The following is a 25,568-nucleotide window of genomic DNA, read 5'->3' on the forward strand; positions in this document are numbered from 1 at the left end:
AAACATTTGGCTTTCTAGTTTATGCTGAAATTACTGAACTGTGATATTTGGTGGTAACATTTATATTTTCCATAGCTAGTTTACTAAAATAGGAAGGGGAAGAAGTGCACCCATAATTCTGTCTTCTACTATATGTATTCCTGCTATCAATTTCAGTGAAATTGATAGTGAAAAAGAAACTACATCTTGTAGTTTGTGTAAGGAAAAAAACCCCAATGCCACAACACTCTTATACACTCTCTATTGAAAGACAAGGAGTTGTTCAAAAAAACCCCACATCCACCACCACCACCACCACCATAAAACCCAACCCCCAACCACAAAACCAAAATTTTGATAGACTGACATGAGCTAGGCCAAATTAAATGAACAGCTTGAGCCTCAGGCATATGCAAAGTGGAAAAACAGGACTATTGTTTATTTGGTAGAGTGCACCGATAAGTCAGTTCATAGAAATACTGTAAATAAATACAATTATGTCTTTTCTATCATTTGATTCACCATTCCCACTTCTAACATCTTAGAGCGAATGTCCTGCCAGAAAGATCATTCCCTCTGGCAGTGAAAAGGCCTTTCACTGATTAAGGAGTTGCCTCTTGGATGGTGTTGGAGGGACAGGCTGTCTTCAGCCCTCTGCTTTGTATCAAGCTTTGCCAGTTTTCTGTTTTCCTACCCTCTAATAAATGAGACAGACAAAACCCACAATAAGGTGAAACACTTGTGTAAGACCCAGCATTTATTGACAAGGTATATTCTACTTACTTTTCAGACAGGGGTAGCCAAGAAATGGAAAACAATGAAACCACACGAACCTTGATTAATGTTTTCCACGTGTATGAATGAACTTTTAACAGCAGATAGCATGGCCAAAGAGAATGAGATCTACACAGAGAACCTAAATGGGAGTGTTGGTCAGGAAGCGAGGAGCTGCTGAGCTTGCACACGCGGCAGGCAGCCTGAGCTGCTGCTTTGCCTACGATTTGTTCAGAGGGAAATGAAAAAAAAAAGCAAAAGCTTATCTGGTACACGTGTGTCGTTTTGCATGGTATTTTTATTATCATTTTCATTATCTAATCACAAATCCAGGACAGATAGCTAATGGGTGCATAAAATATGGCAATAGTAAGTTGTGCCAGAAAGAAATCAGCACTGAAATGTGGGTTTATGATTTTAAAATAAGAATACAAGGGGCAAAGGTGGTTTGGTGTGTGTGTTTTTAAGTAAACAGGATACATGCATGAATCAGGAAGGCAAACCCCAATTCATAAATGGAATGAATGGACACTCAACCCAAATGCCAGGTTCCTCCTTTAATTCCCAGAGGAATTTGGGTCGTTCCAGTCTTTCTGTGCTTTCTGGCCTGCTGCATGCTAGGCTGTTGGCCAGAGTTCAGCCCTCCTGAGTGATGGTCCACCTTGATAACTGTCATAGCTCTGTCAGAGGACAGACAGGTTCCAGATACAAGAGTCAATGCCATCTGGATATGCATGAAAATAAGTGAGGGGAGCTTTTGTTTGGGCTGATTGCAAGAAAGTGTATAGACCAACACAATTATGGGTGCCTTTTCCTTTGTTAGACACTGTTGATGTATGTACTTTATGCTCCATACAAGAACTGATGGACAAGAATAAGAGCAGTCTTGGCATCACTGGAGGTGATGGGAAGCTCCCTGTTGTGTAGAGTGTGCTGTGGAAATAGTAAACATAGACTATTCTTTCTACTAGTCTGTGAGCCCAATAGTAGTAAGGGGAGAAGAAAGGAGTAGTGGAGAAATATTTCTAATGTGGATGCATGTAGAAAAGTTTACTGCCCCAAATACTTCAGACCAGTACATTAGTAACAGAAAAGTTAATAACCAGCATTGGCTTGTGCTTTGTTGTTTTCTAATTTGTAAATGATACTTGATTGGCTTGATAAACCTTTGGTTCCTGAGTTTGGGGGTGTTACAGTTTGGTTTATTCAAATGTTATTAATCATTGCCTCTGAATTCTCAATATTATTTTTTTTTTTTTTGTATTTCAGAATTAAAAGTTTACAACAGATCAATATAGAGGTCGATAATATTTAGCAAAAATATATGTACGAGTTTTCAGGAACATGTGAGTGTTCAAGAAAGCGTGTCCATCATTGAACCTATGCATATTCTTATGTAAAATTCTTATTCTTACATGCATTTTACAATGTAGAAGGCTTTATATATGACATAAAATAGTTGTTTATCCACAGCTGTAAAACACTCTTACATTCAAGCTTCTTTAGAACACTCCTTTGCCTTGAGGTACATAAACAACAAAACGTTTAAGCTTCTTCTGAAAGGCTACTTTCTATTAACGTTACATTTTGTGAAGTTACAATGTGGTTTTGCTCTTGCTGGTTTTGGTTGTGGATTTTGTGTGTGGTTGTAGCAGGGATTTTTCAACCCAGTAGCCTAACAGGAGGACAGATAACTCTGCTTTAGTCTGTGTAGAAAATAAGTTCAAGTTACTCCTTTTTTACTCTGCAAATGCAGTTGCAAATCCTGTTCTGCCTGCTCCCATCTACAAATCTGACATTGAAAAAACACATCTGCACAGATGCCTTCAGTGAAATAAAGGAGGGTAATTTAAAGGCCGTTGTAGGATTTCTTCTATCAGCTGCATGAATCACTTCTCTGTATAAGGTTAAACCAGTATTTTCACCCTCAGGGGCAGAATATCTGGAATGGAAATTAAACTTGGGACATGTAGATGAAAATCTTATTTCAAATTGATATTTTATTGATTTTTGATGTGTATGTTACAAAACCCACAACCCATAAAGATTTGAATCAAGGAAGTATATCTTTGAAGTCAAGGTATACAGAATGCATGCGTAAGAAAGTTAAGGTTATTTTCACTGAAAACACAAATCATCCCTTGTACAATGTCAGTTGCTAATTTTACAAACTTTTCATTTCTTTATTTCTTACCAGAAGCAAAAAGTGTTTGTTTCCAGTCTAAAGACAACTGGGAAGCAGCACGCATTTTGTGACAAACCTGTATTGATCATTTTTCATCCAGAACTTAAAGGCAGATACATGTTGATGACTTAATGATGGTTAACTCTGGTAAATCTTTGAAATGCTATATTCTTTATGAATGATTCTCCAAACATGTTTTCTTTTCAAATTCTATTACTATGAAATTAGAAAGACTTAAACTTTCAAGGTATCATGTTTTTCGTAGTTGAGCAAATGGCAGACAGATTAATTGGTATGATTGGCTGAAAAATCTTTTCATTCATGTGGCATGTACTTCTTTATAGATGCATTGTGATGTCAGTTTACAAACTATCACATCAGGTTAAGCAGTCAAAGTTGTGGGATTTTGTTTGTTTGTTTTCCTCCCACTTGCTGGTCATCTCCTGATCTTACTGACTTAGGAAGAGCCTTTTCTTCTTTACTAATGAAAAACGGGATGCTCACTTAGCTTTCTTAATTCAAGTGATACAGATCTGGAGAGTCTTGCCTAAGTGGGAATATTGTTATCTGAGTCTATGATACCTACCAGGAACAGCCACCTGTGTGGATTAAGAGAAAGGGTGTTTTAAACCAGGTTTGGGCTCATGGGGGCTGATGTGGGAATGATGTGGTGCAGTTGGTGTGGGGAGAGTGGCATGTGTGGCTGGCAATCAGCAGGCGGGAGTTGTTGGTTTCTGTTCTGGTATTGTTTCCTGAAGGCTTTCATAGTAACATTGGTAAGATATCTTAAAGGTTACAGTCATTGACTAGCATTTGAATTACACCATAGCTGTTTTCAGCATGTTCTGTTACTGTGTGAAGAATAAAATAAGAAAATTGATCTTATTTTATAGCATTAATACTCTCCAAAAGAGGCCAGCATTTTTTGGAGGGGAGTTTCTCTTCTGCTGAACCTAGGCTGTTTTCTGTGGAGGATTTATAATTACGTTTATATACATATAACACAAGAGGAAAAGGCGTTTTTAGAGTCATTACAGTGATTGTTACTTACCCCCTCAAATGTCACCGAGGTTTTTGTACTCGGGGTGCCCGCTCCCTTTGTGGCAACCTGGAACTTAGTCCCTTGGGACAGGTGTGTGTCCTTCCTGCCCGCCCTCGGAAACCCTCAGCACCCTTGGGTTCACCTCTCTGTGGCCAGTGGTTTTGTTGGGGGGATTTATGAAGAGTATGATCATAGAACCATTCAGGTTGGAAAAGACCTTTGAGATCATCAAGTCCAACCATTAACCCGGGACTGCCAAGCCCATCACTAAACCATGTCTCTAAGCACCACATCTACAATTTTTTTAAATGCCTCCAGGGATGGTGATTCTACCACTTCCCTGGGCAGCCTGTTGCAATGCGTGACCACCCTTTCAGCGGAGAAATTTTTCCTAATATTGAATCTAAACACCTTGGCACAACTTGAGGCCATTTTCTCTTGTCCTTGTAATGTTATGAATTTGGGAATTTGTTTATGATTGTCAGGGATCTGAGGTTCTGAGTTGTGCTTTTTTGTCCAATATGTGTACTGGAGTATATAAACGTGCACGTGAAAGCAGTTTATATTTCTGAAGTTACTTAAGTAACTGCAGTATTTAAAAATTGTGCTTGATTTTTTTGTTGCATAATAGTTATTGTTGCTTTTGCTGCCACATGCAGTAAGAATACTGAATTTGACGGTCTACAAGAAATACCAGTTCACTTTCTTCTACTTTCTTCTATCTCCTTCCCACCCACTTTCTTATTCAGTGTATCATCTTGCATATCATGGAAATAAGTAATTTTACACTCATACTAATAAATTCCTTCCTGGCCATTTCTCCCAGGTAGCGTTTATGTGTACTCCTGTAGGGAACTTTTTGTACAAGGTACCTTGTATGGATAAGCTTTGCTTCTACTCTTTTCTATGACAGCTTGTTTTTTGACTGGATATTTTTTCTGTCTGGGAGGAGGCAATTTAAATAGCCTGCGTTCAATCAGTGTGTTAAAAAAACAAGAGTACTGATTGTCACTGGCATCTAGGTATTGTTGCATATGAGGAATTTCATGCCAATAATGTAATCAATTAATATTCTCTCTTTCAGGTTTAACGGATGAAAAAGTGAAGGCCTATCTTTCTCTTCACCCCCAGGTACTGGATGAGTTTGTGTCAGAAAGTGTAAGTGCGGAAACTGTGGAAAAATGGTTAAAGAGGAAAAATAATAGACAAGAAGGTAAGTCCTTCCTATTTGTGATTTATGTTTAGATTTGAACAACTCAATTCTTATTTTTGGATTTAAAAAGGAAACCTAGTTTTGGTAAAACCTGTTATAATTTTATGTCTAGGTTCCACCATTTTTTCGAAGGCAAAAGATGTTAATAATTTTTTTAGTTTTTTAAGCCTTTTCATATTCCTATTTTTGAAAATACTGGTATTAATTTTGGAGGTGCAGTTTACCCATTTTGAGTTGCGAATGCTATTCTACCACCCCATAATATCTTACATCAGTGTATATTTGGAGAACATACTTTGGTCTTCTTGGATCTAAAATTGTTGAGTCTTTGATTAAAATTATTCTGTACGTGTGGGATGTAAGCCTCAGTAAAATACTGGGTCATCATCTCAAAAGTTCCTACTTGCAACATGTATTAAGTCAATTTTACATATGAACACAGAGGTTTTAAAGCAGCATGTTGAATTCTGGAGGCATTTCTGATGGGTTGAGTTAGGTATAATCCCTCACTTACAAGACCCAGAACTGTTCCTTACGAGTCAGCCTGGGCTAACAGTGGTTGTAAATTTTGTGAGATTGTGTGCAAATATAAGATTCATGCAATTCTAAAAGTTACTTGGAATGTACCAGGTAAAATGCCAAAGAGATTACCAAGAACGTGAGGAAAGAAACACTGATTTTACTGTGTGTGCGCATTGCTCTGTGCCTGACTTCTAAGGTGCTTGGTCTTTAAGTTCTGATGTTAATTCCCATTTTAAATAGAGGGTTTGATGCTACTTTCTAGAAGATAACTGAGTGTTTTCTGGATAATTATAGAAAAAAGAAAATGGTGAGCAAGTGACAGAAAGGGCTATATTGAGACAGATTTATGGTGGTGATGGCTATATGTCTAACACTAAGGTGATAGTACTTTTTTGTTGGTGCAAAGAGGTTATATAATGGAAGTGTAAAAGTATGTAGCAGTAGACCACCTGTTTGCTACTTTGTGGTTTACAGACTGCTCAGGATGTCATAATTTGTTATACTGTGTGTGTGTGTATATATATATATATATGAATATATGATATATGTAGATGTTATAAGCCACAATTGCAATTAGAAAAACAGTCTTATGAATCGAGTGAATAAGTCATGGCAATGCTTTTTGCAGACAGAAGAGAAAGAAACAAATACTACTTATTTTAAAGAGCCTTGGTCCTGTGAAAATGATGATTTTCTCTAAGATGCTTGAAATCACTATAAGAAATTATTGCTTGTCTGAAATACAATTTATAGTCTGAGTCAAGGATCTCAGTACTAAAACTGAACACTTGATAATAAAAGTGCTTTGGATAACATTTCAGCTTCAAGAATCTTGTATTGCTAAATAGAATTTATTACCAGTTGCTCACATTTTCAGGTTTTTGGGTTTTTTTTGTGTGTGTGTATGTGTGTGACCTGAAAATACATTTTTGTGAAAGTGCTTATAAAGTTTTTTGAGCCAACTACAAAACCAAAGTAACTTCTAACCATTGTTTTCATGAAGTTTTAATGTAACTGCAACAGTGTGATTAGTTTATTGTGTTCTTAAACTTTAAAGCTTCTGTTTTGTGGCTAACACTCCCCAAGCTGTGGAATTAAGTGTCAAACAATAGTTGTGCTATCATTAGCATTCAGCTTTATATCTGTTATCGTCAAGCAGGTCTTTCTGTCTTCACCTTAAAGACGGTGATCTTTAAGGTAGCCTTATTTGTTAAATTAAAGGCAGTTAAAGATGTGGCTTTCTTAGTGTTGGATTTTTAGATGAAAATGAGCAGAACCACATCTAAAACTACACTAGTCCAGTAAAAAATTGAATGCCTGTTGTTTATAGAATGAAACAGATACTGATTAGCCTTATCTATGACTTTCTTCTAGAAAGATAAAGGCTATAACTATATAAAATATATCTGATAACAAAACATCTTAATTTGTCAGAATGCAGCATTTTTAAGAAAGAAACTTGCTAGGTGATTTACTCAGTTTGTGTTATGTATGTACAAATCCTACTGCCTGGGTAATGGTGGTGGTCAGAAATGAGGAGGAGGAGATGGAACTGATTGGTGTCAGCATGAATCTGTGCTGACTTAAAGTGAATATGTAGACTAAGTCACTTTACATCAATAGGGGTGTAATGTTCCCGCTATCCCTCTTGCTTTAGCGTAGTCTACTTTACAGATGTTCACGTCATATAAAGTGATGCAGACAGAAGAATAAGCTTTGTTTTTATTAGAAAGTTGCCAGGCAGGAGAAACGCTGTTTTGAGATCTCTGGCTTAGTGTCTATACTCTTATATGCTGGTGACGCATATCAGTTGTTAACCTCGATGCAGAAATCGTGTCCTGCCTGATTTACAGGCATCCAGCTGTGTGTACTCTTCAGCCAAAAGTCAATGGGCCTGCAGCCAGGGTAATTTATCTGAATTTCATTAGCATGAACATGAACTAAAATGTCTGATTTGGACTTAAATGAACTGAAATTTATCTGTGACTGTGATTCACTGAATTGGGTACTTTAGATGGATTTTGTTTTTTTGTAAAAAACCCAAAGTATTAAAAAGGGAGGCAATCAGTAAGTACTGCAATGTTTAAAGGATAACTATATCCCAAAATATCATTAACTGTGTCATCAGTGTGTACCAGGTAAATCTCGTATCTGTCACAGTAAATGCTAGATTGAAAGTCGTTCATGACGGGTTGATGGTGATCTACCTGGGATCATAGGATACATATATATATATATATATATATAATTTTTTTTTTTGTTAAGTATATTGGAGAAAACCTGCAAAGGTGGCATTGGGAAGGAGTGTTGCCCATACTGATATTTGGGTATTTACTGCAACTTTTTGAACCCTGACTGTTATCTATCAATAAAATACATGCTCAAAACACACCCAGGTCTTATATTGTTCCACACAGCATTTCCAAACAACTCTATTTCTCAAAAAACTAACACTTGAGTTTTAAATTTTTCGTGTCCAGATCATGGCTGAGTTAAGCAGGAAATGAATGAAATTGGAGCACAAACTGAACTGTGTCTCATGCAAAGTATTGTTGATTGGTTTTTGCAAGCAAAATTTAGCCAAGTAAGAGGGTGTCTTGATTAAAGAAACTAATTAGATATTTCTGGATTAATTTTAACTCCTTTTTAAAGTTGTTTACGTATTAGCTATGGAATAAACTTGTTTACAGATTAAGCCTGCTACTTGTAGTCTGAGGTCTGGTCTGTGCTTTATGCATTATGGCCTCATGGGTTCTTTTATGAAGTTTATAGATCAGAAACATATTTTCATATAGATACGGTAGAAAGTGCCTTTGCTCTTATATCTAGTCTTACTTGAGGTGCTGGTGTAAGTGATACCTACAAGGTATATGATCTTCCTTTAAAGATTCATTAAAGGTACATCTTGATAGAAGATTTTTTTCAATTAAGAGTTAATCTGCCAGCAGGAGATCTTTTCTTTTCCAGATGCATAGATACAATATTTACAGAACTCACAAGACTTCTTCCATTTGTCCTGTTCCATATCATTCAAGCAGAAGTAAATGATGATAGTAGCAAGAGCCATAAGATTATGATGGTTTTAAGCTCTGATGTATAAATCCTCATCACCCAACAAATTTCTTAGAAAAAATATTTACCAACTTCAACCTTAATTACATTATTCGAAGCTTCACTGCCACGACGAGGTGGATAACACATTGATTACAAGCCAGATGCACATCTTTTACACTGCTGATACTGAATTTCACAGGTGTCTTTCCTAATTTTTTAATGGTGTGTTTGTATAGGAAGGAAAGACAAACTACTGACACAGAATTTCTACAGGGAAAGCTGCCTATATCATCTCTTGTAGGAACAAAGTTATCACTTCCCTAAGGGAGTGGCCCTCAAAATGTTCATCAAAATGCGTGGTCGTTACTGCTCAATTACTGATGAATCTGGACACATCAATAACAGCTTTATGCCTTATTTTCTCCCAGCAGTTTTTGCCAAAACCACATAAAGCTAGGTATAGTGGGAACTTAAGGTGTTTTCTATCACACAGATGCTGTGGTTAAGTAATTCTTAAATAAAGTATTTTAATTTTTTTAAATGGATAAGTGTATATAGAACAGTACATTCAGAACACAATATGACACTGATTACACACTGTCAGAAGTTACTGTCTGTTAAGTGCAGTGGACTTACTGCATTTACAGGAACCCAAGATTTCATAATTGACCTTTTTTTTAAAAAAAAAAAAAAAAGAAATTAGAAAATTAATTGCTTAATGTAATGTTAGTATCATATTGCTGTAATGTTTATTCAGGATGTATAGCCCTCCAGAAGATACTGCATATTTTCCTTGGCTTTTAAAAACAATATGATTGATTGTCTTAGGGTAAGTCCAAGGTACTGTCATCCCAATACTAGTATTTCCATTTACAGACTTCATAATGTAATACTGGGCTATAACCTGCAGTAGATTCAAGCAGGAAGAGAATGTATTATGTAGTGTGACCAAAATATTTAGCATTTTCTGATATTGCCTTACATGAGTTGTTTAAAGAGAAACATGAAATGACTTTTTTAAAGTAATTTTGCATACATTATTTTATGGACTGTTGATTTTTCCTGTTGTGCTTTTCCATATCCATTAGATTTCCTGTCAGTATTAAATTAGTGCTGTTCAATAGATACACTGTTGCTAATATGATGCAAATCGTTAAATGAGTGAATTTGGTTTTCAGTTAGAGGACATTTGTGAACATTCAAAGTACTTTTCCTCCTTTTTTATTTATTATTATTACACAGTAAATCAAAGTGTATTCATTGCTGCTTTTATATAATTACAGTCTGGCTGACTGCAGGATAAAATGTAGTTATTTAAATGCATGGTTTTCTCATGGCATATCACATTATTGAGTTGTTTCTTGTGAAATGAATACAATAACTTTGTGCGGGTTAGGAATTCAAATGAAGACCCAGTTCTGTCCTTTTTTTAGCCCAGCCATTTTGCTTTTTACCATTTTCCCCTTCCTTTCTACTACGTGCCCTAGTATTGGGCACAGGTGGCAGTCTGATTTGGTGCAGTGGATGGCTTTTTTTTGGCTAAGGGCTGGAACTGATTGTCGCTGGATACACTCATTCTTGTCATTTGGAAGATCACTCTAGCTTCACTCTTGGTAGGAAATTGAGTAGGCTTCATGAGGAAAAAAGACACCTGCATAAAATCCCTCAGCCACGTATTCCTTTAAGTCTTCCAATATACTTATATATGCATGTGTGTATATACATATATATGCATGCTTTAACAACACCAATGATAGCTTTCAGGGAGATAATTCAACATAGAAAATATAGAGCTCTGTGCAGGTAAGTTAAAAACATGTACTTTTCTTACTTTGTACTCTGTGCTGAAGATTTCAGTGACTGAAGTGGTTCTGGTGCCTAAGCTAGTTTGTTTAAGCCTGAAACCACCTGTGATCTTTAGACAAAGAAGTCTTTTTTAAATTATTATTATATTTTGCTAGAGAAAGGATTGGAGGAATAGGAGCCGTGGCAAAAGACTTCATCATACCCAGACTTTGAGACTATATACAGAGAAAGAGGTTTTTTTACTGGTCCTTTAAGGCTAGTAAGAAAAACTGTGCTAAGCTGCATCATTAAAATGTAAAAAAAAAAAAAAAAAGTTCTGTGATCCAAAATAGACTGAAAATTATTTCTTTTCTGGTGCTGCAGTTTCAGATACTAATATACCAGTATAATGTGCTTTAAAATTTGCTATAGTCCTATGAGAAAGTAGTGAGTTTTAGAGAGATGTTGATGTGTGGCTCTATTTAGGGAGCAAGTCTGTGCTTAGATATTTATTCTTAAGCAATACTGAGGTACACATTTCTACAATAAATCATAGTTATTCCTTTATTTACTTTTTTGAATAGGTAACTCATTCCTGTATTTAAATGATGCTGTGTAGAGGAATGTTATTTGCACTTTGGCTAAGGTTGTTAAATATGTGAAAGGATGGCTAACAAGCATTTCCATAAGCAGTGGTAGAATATGTGAAAAGATATACCTAAGCAGGAAGAGTATATGTATGCTAAATGTATGTCAGCTTGCTGCCAGAATTAAAAAGAAAAAAAAAAAAAAGGAGCCTATGCTTGATTTGTTAGTTTTTGAGGATTGTGGATTTCCACGCTAGCTAATCAGAAATACCTGTTCTGTAGCCTAGGGTAGTGGTTGTAGCCCTGTAGATGAAGGATACTCAGAAGCTGGAGTCTATCATGTTTTGATACTCCACAGCTTGCTGCAGTTCTGTCATCTCTCCAACCTAGGCAAGAGGAACTGATACGTCAGCATGTTAATGACCTCCTTGATTTATAATTAGGCTGTCTTAATATTTCATTGACGCTGCAGACATACTGTTTCATTCCGATGCAGCCCTGCTGTGCTTATGTTAGTGGCATCCAAGCAGGCAACAAAGACTTGCCAGAAAGCGAGAATGAATGTGGGAGTGATTTGGGTAACATGGGACTTGCACCATTGACACAATAGTAGTAGCTCTTAATGCTTCTTATTAACCCAATCCTACTATTTAAATATTTTGATGCCTTTCTTGGAATTTTTTTCTTGAGATAATACAGAAAGGATGAATCCTCCAGACCCATTCCCCCAGTACAAGTGGCATAATAGCTTACTCTCTTCTTACTCTTCCCTCAGCATCTGCTAATGGCCAGTTGGAGACAAGATGTTGGGCTAGGTGGTCCTGTTGGTCTGAACCAATGTAGTTATGACACTGACAGGTGCTACTTTTCTGGGATAATATCCAGACTGATAAATGTTGTCTTTATTGAATGTTTTTCCTGGAAAAGTTGCAATAATATCCGGGGGCTTGACTGCATAGACCCTGTTCCTCTGTGTATTTGGTATAGTCCTGACTTCCATAGAGATAAAACTAACTGGTAGATTTTTGTATGGAGTAGTTTACAAGTTGCCATCTTTCATGTGTCCAGAAAGTTTATGTTAGTGTATGTTATTATATCAGTATTTCAGAGGCAGACAAATGAAGTGATGGCACTCCCCAGACCTGTTTTAGTCCAGATGATGAAAATGGCATACATCCGTCACGGGTGCAGAACAATTTTGGACCTCACTTCTGGGGAGACTGTTGTATTGTGTTACTGCTTTTAAAAATTACTTTATTCCTGTGTCATTTCCTGAAAAAGTCGGTATAATTACCCAAGGTCAAATTATTTCTTTCCTGTGTGTCCAGTTCAATGAGGTCTTTATTGTTTTCCCTGAGTTAATCAGAAGAGAGCCATCTCTCTAGAAGAGGGTTCGTTTTGGCTGTGAAAATATTGAGAAGTTAGTGAAAAAGTTTCTCTCTGTTGTGTTGTCAGGCTGTTCCTTTGGGCAGAAAAAACGGTTAGTGGAAAGGATATATAGATTGGATAGATCAGAAATTGTTTTTACGTACTGTTAGTACAGAAGTATTGAGCAGTGACCCCTTGATAGATGGTACTGAGGTCTTGAGTGGTGGTGATGTGTTTTTATTAGTATGTGTCTTAATGCTGAAGCAGTTACTGATTTTATTCTTTATTATTTGAATGGCTATCACTAGCAAACTCCGAACAACTGCAAAAATAAGCCTGATTAGTTGAACATGTTTCTAGATTGTTTTCTTCTAATTTGCTGGAGTATGTGAGAGTTTATTGTCTGAAAAAAAAATTTTGAGTGGGTCAGGTGGAGGTGATTTTTCTGGTTTTTTTTCAGGAGCTCTCCTGCATATTTAGAATTGTTTAGGTGGTCACAGATTTGCAGAGGGTAATCCTTTAATGATGAGATATTTGGTCTTAGGAAGTAGACGTCACTTCTTGGTCTGAGTTCCCTCTTGAACTAGTCATGTTAATCACATTATATCTAGAGGAATTATTCTCAACATGTACTTAAACTGATGTTTGTTGTGTCTGTTAGGCTTGAATTAGGAATTTTTTATGGCTTTTTTTCTGTCTGCTCAAGAGTGCTGCTTCTCCTTATTTATAAGACTTGCTTCACTGAATCATTTTCTGCCTGTATCTGCTAGTTGTATTAGAAAGTAAAAAGACTGTGATTTTTGTCATCTTTCAATTTTTCAAGTGAATGAGGGCATGGAGCTTCTTTTGGTATCTTACGATACTAAACCAGTATCATAATACTTATTAATATTTAGAAGAAACAAGTTTCCCACTTTTATTATTGTTTATCATCAATTTGTGTTTTGAACCTTTTCAGATTATCAATGTCTTCTGTAAAGTGTGGGCAGTGTAAGAGATGCAGTATTGCAATAGGGCTCATTAGTACTGTATGCGATACAAAGCCATTTCCTTCCTATGCAAGACAGTAGTCCTTAATGTGTCTGGCCCTTCTGCTCCTTGTTTTCAGTTTTTTTCCCTCCTGTACATGGGAACTTTGGTTTCAGAGTAAAAATCAAGCAAGCAAAAGAAAAAAAGAAGTCTCTCAGTAATTTATGGAGAAGGTCCGTTCCAATCATATGTGTAGAGACTGTATACCCACATAGGCAGAACTTTTTAGTAAGGAATATTTATGGCGATGTGAGATAATGTGCTTTTCCTGCATTAAAATGGAGTAGGAACATTTCCGTGGTCTGTAAGCTGAGAAACCAATAAATAAGAACAAGAGACTAGTCATTAACTGTTATGGGATAGTAGCATTTAATCCAAGTGTAACAGTATTAATTTAGGTAATGTTGGCTAGACAAGACCTGTAACATTTACCGATATGGATAAAGAGACAAAATGTAAAATAATCATGTACGTTAACATGGCTTGTTCTGTCCATTAAATGACACTTGCATCTTTGGTGAAATGGTATGTGACCATGCAGTTTAATAGTCTGTTACACTACATATGCACAAAGAAATGATGAGGAACATATTTGTTCATGGATGTTCTGTATGCGAGTAGTGAAAACTCAGTTCAGCAAAGTTCTTGATACCTCATCCATATATAATGTATGTGTAAAACTTCTGCCATCTCTTTTATATTCCAAAAAGTACAGGAAGCCCTGAGGATCAGTGAAAATTCATCTTTTACCGTGGCGATAGCTAGTTGGATGTAAATGATGACATAGTCTGTAAAGGGATGATTTTATGTTCCTGTGGATGGAAGAAAATAATGGTATTTGTCTTAACATCATGTTGGCTCTTGGTGAAGATTTTCTGCAGGAAGTTTACTTCTGAAACTGCTCTATTGTATTAAGGCTTGGAATTCAGATTGTAAAGACAGAAAAGTAAAGCACAGACACGAGTATATTCATAGTACAGGTTTAATGAAGACTATAAATTTTCAGTGTGTCATCCTATAGTGATTTAGATAATGATGGTGGTATTTCAGTTACTTTATCCTTCAAAGTATCTATGATTACATAAGAATTTTAGACAACCACAGGACAATAGTATATCAGATTTAGTGCAGCTGATTCAGAAAGTGCACTACTCATGGTGAGTCATAGATAATAATTTTGTTTGTCACAGAATCACAGAATGGCCAGGGTTGGAAGGGACCTCTGGAGATCATCCAGTCCAACCCCCTGCTAAAGCAGGTTCTCCTAGAGCAGGTTGCACAGAGTTGTGTCCAGGTGGGTTTTTGAATGTCTCCAGAGAAGGAGACTCCACAGCCTCTCTGGGCAGCCTGTCCCAGCGCTCTGTCACCCTCAAGGTGAAGAAGTTCTTCCTCATACTCAGATGGAACTTCTTGTGTTTCAGTTTGTGCCTGTTGCCTCTTGTCCTGTTGCTGGGAGCTACTGGAAAGAGCCTGGCCCCATCCTCTTGACACTCACCCTTAAGATATTTGTAGACACTGACAAGATCCCCTCTCAGTCTTCTCTTGTCCAGGATGAACAGGCCCAACTCTCCCAACGTTTCCTCATAAGGGCGATGCTGCAGTCCCCTGATCATCTTCACAGCTCTCCACTGGACCCTCCCAGTAGTTCTCTGTCTCTCTCCCTTGACCTGGGCAGACCAGAACTGGACCCAGCACTCCAGATGGGGCCTCACCAGGGCAGAGTAGAGGGGGACGATCACCTCCCTTGACCTGATGGCCACGCTCCTCCTGATGCACCCCAGGATCCCATTGGCCTTCTTGGCCACCAGGGCACACTGCTGGCTCATGAGCAGCTTGTCACCCACCAGAAGTCCTGGGTCCTTCTCCACAGAGCTGTGTTCCAGCAGGTCATCCCCCAGCCTGTACTGGTGCGTGGGGCTTGTTCCTCCCCAGCTGCAGGACCCTACACTTGCCTTTCCTGAACTTCATTAGGTTCCTCTCTGCCTAACTCTCCAGCCTGCCCAGGTCTCACTGAATGGCAGCACAGCCTCCTGGTGTGTCAGCCACTCCTGCTGGCTTTGTATCATCAGCAAACTTGCTGAGGGTGCACCTTGTCCCCTCATCCAGGTCATTGATCAGTAAGCTGAACAGGACTGGACCCAGTAGTGACCCCTGGGGAACACCACTAGCTACAGGCCTCCAGCCAAGCTCTGTGCCATTGATCACAACCCACTGAGCTCTGCCATTCAGCCAGCTCTCAGTCCACCTCACTGCCCACTCATCTCCCCCACCTCCTGAGCTCACCTATGAGGATGTTACGGGAGGCAGTGTCAAAAGCCTTGGAGAGGTGAAGGTAGAAAACATCCACTGCTTTCCCCTCACCTACCCAGCCAGTCATTCTATCAGATTGGTCAGGCATGATTCCCTCTTATGAATTGGCTGTTCCTGATGACCTTCTTTTCCTCCACATGCTCTGAGATGACCTCCAGGATGAGCTGTTCTTTCCAGAGGTGAAGGTGAGGCTGATATGCCTGTAGTTTCCTGGGCCCTGCTTCTTGCCCTTTTTGAAAACTGGAGGGACATTGGCTTTCCTCCAGTCCTCAGACACCTCTCCTGTTCTCCATGACCTTTCAAAGATGATGGAGAATGGCTTGGCAATAACATCTGCCAGCTCCCTCAGCACTCGGGGCTGTATCCCATCAGAGCCCATGGATTTTTGGGTGTCAGGTGTGCTTAAGTGACCTCTAACCTGATTGTCCTTGACCAAGGGGAAGTCTCCCTTTCTCCAGACATCCTCTCTTGCCTCCAGGGTCTGGGATTCCTCATGGATGGCTTTGGCACTGAAGACAGAAGCAAAGGCAGCATTCAGTAACTCTTGCCTTCTCTTGTGTCCTTCGTCACCACAACACCCACCTCATTCAGCAGCAGGTCTGCATTTGCCCTTGTCTTCCTTTTCTTCAAGTACATAAGTAGGTAGACCTTCTTGTTGCCCTGACTTCCCTTGCCAGATTTAATTCCAAATGGACCTTACCATTCCTTGTTGCCTCCCTGCATGGTCTCACCACACCCCATATTCCTCCCAAGTGGCCTGTCCCTTTTCCACATCCCATAAACTTTCTTCCGTTTGAGGTTTGCCAGAAGTTCCTTGCTTGTCCATATAGACCTCCTGTCCCCATTGCTCAATTTCATACTTGAAGGGATGCACCTATCTTGAGCTTGGAGGAAGAGATGCTTTAATGTTACCCAGGTCCCTCGGACTTGTTTGTAGAAGGCCATAATTGACTTCCTCTTTCTGATCAGGTGGCCTGTAGTGTGGCCGACAGTGTCCCCCATGTTGGCCTGCCCCTGAATGTTTACCCGTAAAGCTCTCCACTCATTCTGCATCCACCCCTTGATATATTCCAGTTGCTCCCTCACATAAAGAGCAACTCCACCACCTCACCTTGCTGGCCTGTCTTTCCTAAAAATTACATAGCCACCCACAACAGCACTGCAGTCATGCGAGCTGTTCCACCACGTCTCTGTAATTACAGTGAGGATCATGACCCTGTGACTGCACACAGATCTCTAATTCTATATGGTTGTTTTCCATGCTGCATGCATTGGTATACAGGCATTTCAGAGAGGTAATTAAACACACAGATTTCCCCAGGAGGAGTGCGAGAGGATCCACCATAGTGATGCACACCCTTGAGGTGTTTGGCCGTCTGGTTCTCACCTTGGGAGGAGCAAAGGAACATGTGTCACTGCTCTGGTTGGCCTGACTTATTCCCCAGCTGGATGCAATGGCATGAGCATTGCCACTTTGGACACCATCCCCTGAATGTCCTACTGGTCATTGGTAGGTCAAGTGCTTTGAAGAGTTACCTTTGTCCAAAAATGACTTTTTCATATTATGCATAGTGAAATAAATCCTGACAATTAACTTTCAATTAGATGATAATAAACTACTTTTTTTTTTTTCCCTTTTGCATGTTTTATGAATGCATGTTAAATTACATTCCCACTTCATCCAGGAAGAGGAAGGTCTAAGCATGACTCCATTCCCACTGGCTTACTGCTGTACATTCCCTAACTTACAGCTTCAGGTGATGATACTTGTTTAAGTACGTTGTAGGAGGGAGACATGTATTGCACACAAATGAATCCTGCTACCTCTGTTTAATTGCCATAGAGTTTTGTTGAAGGAAGACTTAAGTCACAAATATTACTCAAATACTTTGAAGATATTATTAAGAATGTAGATGGAAATAATTTGGTTCAAAATGTGCACTCAACGTTCAGATAACAAACCCCAGTGTAACCCACAAAGGTTTGAGATGAACTTTCTTCAGTGATATACAAAGATATATGTATTAGATAAAAAGACCTCCTAAAGATTATTATTAAGTTGCTAAAAACTGGGTATTAAGCTATAGAAATGCCTAGGCAACTTTCACTACAGAAGTCAGTAGTCTGAGAGGAATTTTTATTTTTATAAGCTTTCTGGAAAAATGGGTGCATAATAGGATGAGCCAGTAGTGTGCCCAGGTGGCCAGGGTGGCCAACAGCTTTTACTGGAAACAGTGTGGCCAGCAGGACAAGGGAAGTGATTGTCCCCCTTTACTCAGCACCGGTGAGGCTGCATCTCTGATCCTGTGTCAGTTTTGGGCCACTCATTACAGGAGGGATGTAGAAGTGCTGGAGCATGTCCAGAGATGGGCAACGGAGCTGGTGAAGGGTCTAGAAAACAAGTCCCATAGGGGAGCAGCTGAGGGAACTGAGGTGGTTTAGCCTGGAGAGGAGGAGGCTTGGAGGGACCTTATTGCTCTCTACAACCACCTGAAAGGAGCCTGTTGGCAGGTGGGGGTCAGTCTCTTCTCCCAGATAACTAGCAACAGGACAAGAGGAGATGGCCTCAAGTTATACCAGGGGAGGTTTAAATTGGATATTAGGGAAAATTTCTTCACTGAAAGGGCTGTCAAGCATTGGAACAGGCTGCCCAGGGAAGTGGTTGAGTCACCATCCCTGGAGGTGTTTAAAAGACGTGTAGATGTGGCACTTAGGGACATCGTTTAGTGGTGGGCTTGCAGTGTTAGGCTAACAGTTGGACTTGATGATCTTAAAGGTATTTTCCAGCCTAAATGGTTCTATGATAAGGTTTCAGGCATACTGAAAATTAAAACCAGGTGTATAAAGACTCAAAAGAATCTTGTCAAGTTGAATAATTGAGTAATAAAGAATCAGATAAAAGTTAGTTTTGACTGCCTCTGAGGCCAAGTTATATTGCATAAGTCATGTCTACAAGGCTAAAGTACTTGTCCCTCCCTCTCAAACAGGACATTGCATCCAAGCTGCCTCCTGGAATGGTCTTGGGCATGTGCTCGTCTTCTCATGTGAGCCCATATGTTGTTTTGGGAAAGTGCAAATTGGCAAGGTCCAAGCCACTCTGTGGGTTCAGTCAGTCAGTCAGGTACTAGTGGTGGTCAAGCCCAGTCCCCACCCTGTTTCCTGCGTTACTTTAGGAATAGCTTGAATTAGCTAATGCAGCTCAAGGAGAGGAGCTAGGAATACAGTGGAAAAATCAGCCGTTAGGGTTTAGCAACAGATAGATAGTTCACCAAATACAACCAAACAGGAATCATCTTTTAAGTCGTCATGGAAATTTGCAATTAATTTGAAGTTCAGGTGCTCTGAACAGGTAAAGTCACCTTCTCAGGATACACAGAAGTGCAAAGATGACCAGATGTGTAGAAGTCAATAATCTGTATTTCTGAAAGTCCAAAAAACAAACAAGAAAGGAAGCATTTTTTTAAAATGTAGATCTTTTTTGTTGATCCAATGCTAACAGTTCTATCAGCGCAGCTGAGGGGGGCAATGAACTGTTTGACTAGCACCATGTGAGGACTTGGAGGAACCACTTATCCTGACATTGTCAGTGGAGAATGTACTTGGATAACATCAGACTGAGGTTAATTATGTTTAATTATTTTAATCATTTAGACATTTTGAGTGAAAAGAGTGACTATTGATTATGGAACAGGAGGAGATTGTGGGTTGTAAGCTTCTCTGTGTCTGAGAAGGGTAGGTCTTTTTTTTTCCCCTGTAGAATACTTAAGGCTCAGGTGCAAGGAGGTTTTGGGAGAAATTACAATGGGGTGTAAAACTGGTATCAACTGGTGTTGAGTCAGTAACAGGTATATATGTTATTTGAAGGATTTGTCCTCTTTAAGCATCAGGACTGAAAAGCTAAAAAGAATTAGTTCTTAAAAGAATAATCTTTTCTCAACAGTAATGTTGAGTTTCTGTTCTTTATATATAAATTCCATGAAGACCTTTATGTCCATTGAACTAAATATATGACGTTAGTATCCGTATATCTTGTATTCTTTTGTAGGGGGCTTGTGGGGATGGCGGAGGGAGGTTAGCAGGGTCTGACTGTTTTGCACTAGGTAGTGTATCTAGTTCAATTCAGCCACAAACAGATCCCCACCCCTGATAACACTATTACCTCTTTATAAAGTCTGCCTTGCTTGTTATCTTTACACTGTAATGACTTTTATGCTGCTGCTGCCAAACAGAGGGAGATTCTTCATTTTGCAAAAGACCTAAACTGTAGACAGTTGAGATTTACCTTTTCCATGAGAGAAGAACTGAAGAGTACCCCACAAAATAAATTGGCTACAAATCTGAAACAACAGGACATCCCTTTTCATACAACCCATGCCTAAATTTTGAACTCATTAGCATACGATATTTTAGATGTTAAAAATGTAAATGGTTTCAAAAAGTGATTAGACACATTCCAAGAAAGAAATACTTCATCAAGAGCTGTTACATACTATGATCCTGATGCAACCTCCAGCTGAGAAAATTCATAAGCATCTGATTGGTCTAAGAATGTACTGGAGTAAGTATATGCCATACATCTGTAGTCTGTGCTCTCTATCCTTTTCATATAGTTTTTTCATATTTTTTTCGTAATGAGCTGTTACTAGCTGTTGTCATAGATCATGAACTCGAGCAGATGGACTTTTAGTTTACCAGAGTAGGACCATTCTTTATCATTACGCTTCTGCTGCCTCTCTGGGATTTATATACTATCCAGTGTTAGAAGTGTGAGTCAGGTTGGCTTAATAAGACATTTGAATATGCTGAAAAAGAAATTGTGGTTTTATATTATGATACCTTTTTTATGGATCTTTTTAGATAAGCCATAAGAGATCTTTCCAGTTGTAAAACTAAGGTGTCTTTCAAACCCTTTGGAGACAGCACCTAATCCTAACTCATGTTGCTTAGCTGCAGTACTGAGCTAAATTATCTTATTCTTTCTGTCAACCTGCACTATGCAGAGATACCCGTAGGTGATGACTGTTAATCTTCCTTAGTATGCAGAAAAAAAAAAAGAAAAATGTTTTATCTTCGTCCAGTTGAAATTGCTGAGTAACACTGAGCAATAGAGTAACTCTTACACACTTTTTTTTTTTTTCTTTTTAATGCAAAGCTAGAATGTTTTGTGTGCTTGATTGGCTGTTCAGCTATACAGAAGGGAGCTCTTTTATAGGGTGCTTGGTCCTTACCCCAAAGTGCTACAATTTAATTTCATTTGTCATTAAGTATGGCGAGTGAAAGGGAAGAAGATGATTGTGTTGATGAGGAACAAGAGTTAGGAAATTAGTAAGACACAATTCAATAATAGGTGTGGGAGGTGGAATGTGTGTAAATTTTTGAAGGATTTGTAGTATTTGGTTGTAACAGTGAAATTGGCTTTTGGTGATTGGGGCGGGGAAGCGATAACAGACCTGTTACAATTATACTAGCTCAGTTCCAGTAGGTTCGTTGTGAAAATGCGGGAATAACTTCATGCAGTCATCAGGTATTTGTATAGCAGTCGAGAGATGTTCATTGCTGAGGACTTGCTGGGCAGTGATTTTAGTAGTGATTTTAGATTTACTATAGAATGCTTGTGGAAGTTTATCAAAACAACTCTTAAACCTGATAACTATATGGTGACCCATCTTTTTGAATCAGTTGCATGCCCCACACAGTGAACACCTCTTTAGGACAGGAGGAGGTTACTTCATCTGAAGTTTTACGTTACTGGAATATGCTCTTTTTGCATTGTATAACCTGGGAAGCTATGTCACTGTGACACCTGCTGGTTTATCATCATACATTAATTTCAAGGTAGATCATATATATGTGGTTTAGGATTAATCTGAATTCTCCCTATTGCTTGTTACTTTTCTTAAGCAAAACTTTAGTTCTACAAACGATAGTGTGTTTTTACAGTTATGCACTGTTACCAGATTGCCTTTTCCAACACTTCTCTGTTGTGGGTTGGTTTTTTTCCTTTGTTTCTCTTTCCATCAAAAACTTTTGGTTGCACTGATTAATAATAGTTGTCAAATTTTGAATCATCATGGTCTGAGCAGGTCTTGAAAAAATTTAGTCTCTTCAAAATGTTTGGTGTTTCCATTCACAACAGGTGGCATAGAGTAGTATTGGAGAGGCACAAAACCGTAAGAAACCTGAGAAATACTGTTGTCTGATATGGTCCAGTGCAGCATCTTTTACTGACCATTTTCAGAGCTGAATACTGATTAATAGCCACTAGTCCTTGATGGCAGTTTTGTGTTTCACAAATAAGTCTTTATGATTGGAGAATGGATAGACTCAGATTTGGGAATACTTACTGCAACTGTATGTTTTCTCACAGACAGATTTATTTAAGTCTTGCCAAGATTGGCCCTTAGAAATGGGGACATAAATAAGGTGTTTTTATTTCACCAAACCTGTGCTTTTTTTCCTGGATGTTGTAGGTTAATTGAACATTTTCTTTGCAGTGTGACAGTGGAGGTGATGTTCCTATTCGCAGATGTGGATGACTTGTCATCATTCTGAACTTGTTATTTGTTATTTTATGTGGCTGTCCATCCCTTAATTATCTGGAGGTGCTTCTGGAGCACTTCTAGGAATATAGAAGTGCTGACAGAATCCAGAAATGCTTCTGGGCTCAGCTGAAACAAACTCATTGGGCAGGTTTCTGATATTTAGCAGACCCAATTTTTAAATTTTTTTTTTAATAGGAACAATGAAAGAAGCAAAGCTATATATACAGAATCTTCTGGAATAAATGCCAGTCTGGAAGTTCAACTTTTTTTCCTTATTTTTCTCTTGTAAATCTGTAGCTAAAGAGAGAGAAGATATTTGATTTAGCTTCTCTTCATTCTCAGTAAATGTGCATAAGATCTTGGATAAATATATCTTAGCACTTGGGACTTGTTTTTCTGTATTTCTGTGATGCATCTTTAAATACACACTAATGGCGTATTTCAAATAATACAGTATTTGCTCCGCAAGTTTTCTCAACTCCAGAATGTCTTAGTTGAGTTTTTGAAGAGCTCTCTCTTCTACAGACTGTTAAGAAATTATTGCCTTTTCCTGAGTGATTGCCTCTACGTAGACCTTCTCTTCAGGCTTTGAAACCAACACTTGATTAGGTCAGCATCAGCTTGTTTGTATTTGTTCCTTATTTACCTTTTGATAAATGAGCAGAATGAAGCCTGATGTTACTTAATTTCCTCTACCTTCATTGGCTTGTAGTTGTTTTATATATGTATATTAATATATTTGTGTAGTTCTGAAGTTATTGGGAGATATACCACTTTTAGTAGGTTTTCATTTTAACTTCTTCCATTTGTTCATGTCATAGTGATGGGGAATGGTTTCCCTTAGTTTCAAGGTTCTTCCTCTCTTGATATGTCAGAATACCTCAGACATGGTTCTTTTTCTTTCAGTGCTCTTTCTGAAGACGGGTTTTTCTTAAAGAGTGCCGAAACAGAGAGACTTGTACGAAGCCTTTTTTTGTACAGCAGTTAGATGAGATTTGTCTCAGAGCCAGACAGGGGCTTTCTGACCGATAGCCTGCTTCATTTAATAAAGCCTTGGTGAGTTCTGACTCTACTTTTACTTCTTAGAAAAAAAGTCTTTAATAAGGGCTCCTGTTATTACTATTTTCATATCCTTGAGGCTTCTCAAGACCTTAAGGAAGACCATTGCTGTGGTAAGTGGCAAGGACACACATTTCCATAAGGAGAATCAAATAAAAAAAGAGCAGGCATTGCTTCATTCTTACCAGGACCTCTTTTGGGATTTTTGCATCAGATGTCATTTTGGTTTTTGAAAATGTTTTTAGAACCTGTCTAGGATCCAGACCTGGAGGAGGAATTAGTGAAAACTGGCTTGGTAACTCCTGTGAAACGGATTAGGAATGTAGAGAACAGTATTGCATTTCTGTTCTGACCTTCCAGTAATCCTGTTATCATCTCAGTCTGACCTCTGCTTTGAAAATCGCTGATTAGTTGCAAAAGAGATCATAATTAATTAAGTATTTTTCATTTGACATCTTTAAATCACACAAAAAAAATCACATAGCTCCAGTTCATTTCATGAATTCTACTAGAAAAATTTAGGTTTATGCCAAAGCAGAATGTATTTGTTTTCAGAGAAAAGGTTTCTGGAATTCGTTATGGCCAATTGAAATATTGCAGGAGAATACATGTTAAACAATGGTGCTTTTCTTACAGTTGATGATACAAAAGTCTTGTTGTTTTGCTCCTAAAACACATCTAAAGAAGAAGCCTGTGTCTTTGGCCAAAAAGATATTGTATGCAAAGGGTAGTTGTGTTAAATAAATTGTCAGTACCTAAGCATTTACTCCTGCCTTTCATACTGAACTCTTATCTGATGAACCCTCTTATACAGCCTCACCTTACTGAGACCTCTTGTACAAATTCAGAATCTTATAATTTTTCCACTACTAGGTTTAGCATTTACTAGAAAAACTACTGCTCTGAAGATTAGCGTTTCAAAGGCATTGTGGTACATGACAAACCCAGCGGCTCTGTCAGTAGAGAAGCTTAGAAAACAGCTTACCTGTTTATCCCACTCATGCTCTTTGTAAACAGTCTTGGCTACGTTCCCAGTAAAGATAGGAATATGAAGTGATTTTATCTAATATGGGGTTTTTTAAGGATTCCCTTATGTAGTGAAACTGGAGCCCTTTGGGGTAGCACAGGACTGATAAGAAGTGGACAAAACCAGGGGGAGTAGATACACTTGGACTAGCAAAAGGAGCATTCACTTGTGTAGTGTAATGCTGATGGCAGGCTGACAGATCATCCCTTTCAACTAATTAAGACCTCATATATTCCAACAAATACAGGGTATTTATTTTTGCTTTTCATTTTCTTGCTGATTTTCTTTTCCAGCTGTTAGTAGATTGATCATGTAGGATGCTACAGAGCCTAGGTTTCTTTGGGCTTAAAGAGAATATAATTTCCAGAATATAACAAGTTAGAATTCAAGTAATAGGTACTATTTATATTAATCTTAGCTGTTAACTTAGACAGCTTAGAGTTCCTAAAGGAATGCCTGTAGTTATATACTTGTTTTAAGGTTATGGGAAATCCTTTTATATGTCAAATTAAAGGACACTATTGCTAAATGATATATATAATGAGAAATAAGTCCACTGACTGATAATATATTAAAACATAGCTGCACCATTTAATCAGGATTTTTTTGCTTGTTTTGATGGCTACAAAATTGTATTTATCAGAAGAACAAGGTTCTGTCATTAAAATAATTCTTTTTGAGTATTTGTTGTGCTCTGTGTTCTTTGGATCAAATTATGTACAATATGGTTATGACTAGCATTGACGAGGTGATAGATTAAATTGAAAGATTATTCTTCTTAATCTTTAGACTCTAAATAACCTCCCGATATGTTGCCAATATGAATGTGTCTTTGGGGACAGAACCCAGCCTGCACCACATGGCTGACTGCCAAGTCTTTCCACTGGAAAGCCAGCTATTATTTTCTACTTTCTACTGCACGGTAGGGTGCATCTACCCCTTTACAGTATTAAGCTGTGGCTTTTATTTTATGGTAATCTTTTATTAGATATTCATAGGAATAAACTTTCTGCAGCCATGTAGATCATATTTCTTACAAACCAAAGCTGAAACCTAGTAGACTCATTTAATTCCTAAAGTATCTTTGTGAAC

The 25,568-nt window shown here is 38.3% G+C and overlaps 1 protein-coding gene across 1 annotated transcript in view; it reads left to right on the forward strand.

Moving 5' to 3' along the window:
* The window catches only part of PDE10A (phosphodiesterase 10A), a 194,757-nt gene that overhangs the window by 74,927 nt on the left and 94,262 nt on the right, over nucleotides 1-25,568 (forward strand). Inside the window, exon 2 of the mRNA XM_040598856.1 lies at nucleotides 5,065-5,193. Coding sequence (XP_040454790.1) covers nucleotides 5,065-5,193 — 129 coding nt within the window. The remainder of the gene's footprint in view (nucleotides 1-5,064; nucleotides 5,194-25,568) is intronic.

Source organism: Falco naumanni, chromosome 6 (genome assembly GCF_017639655.2).
Source record: "Falco naumanni isolate bFalNau1 chromosome 6, bFalNau1.pat, whole genome shotgun sequence".
Lineage (NCBI taxonomy): Eukaryota > Metazoa > Chordata > Aves > Falconiformes > Falconidae > Falco > Falco naumanni.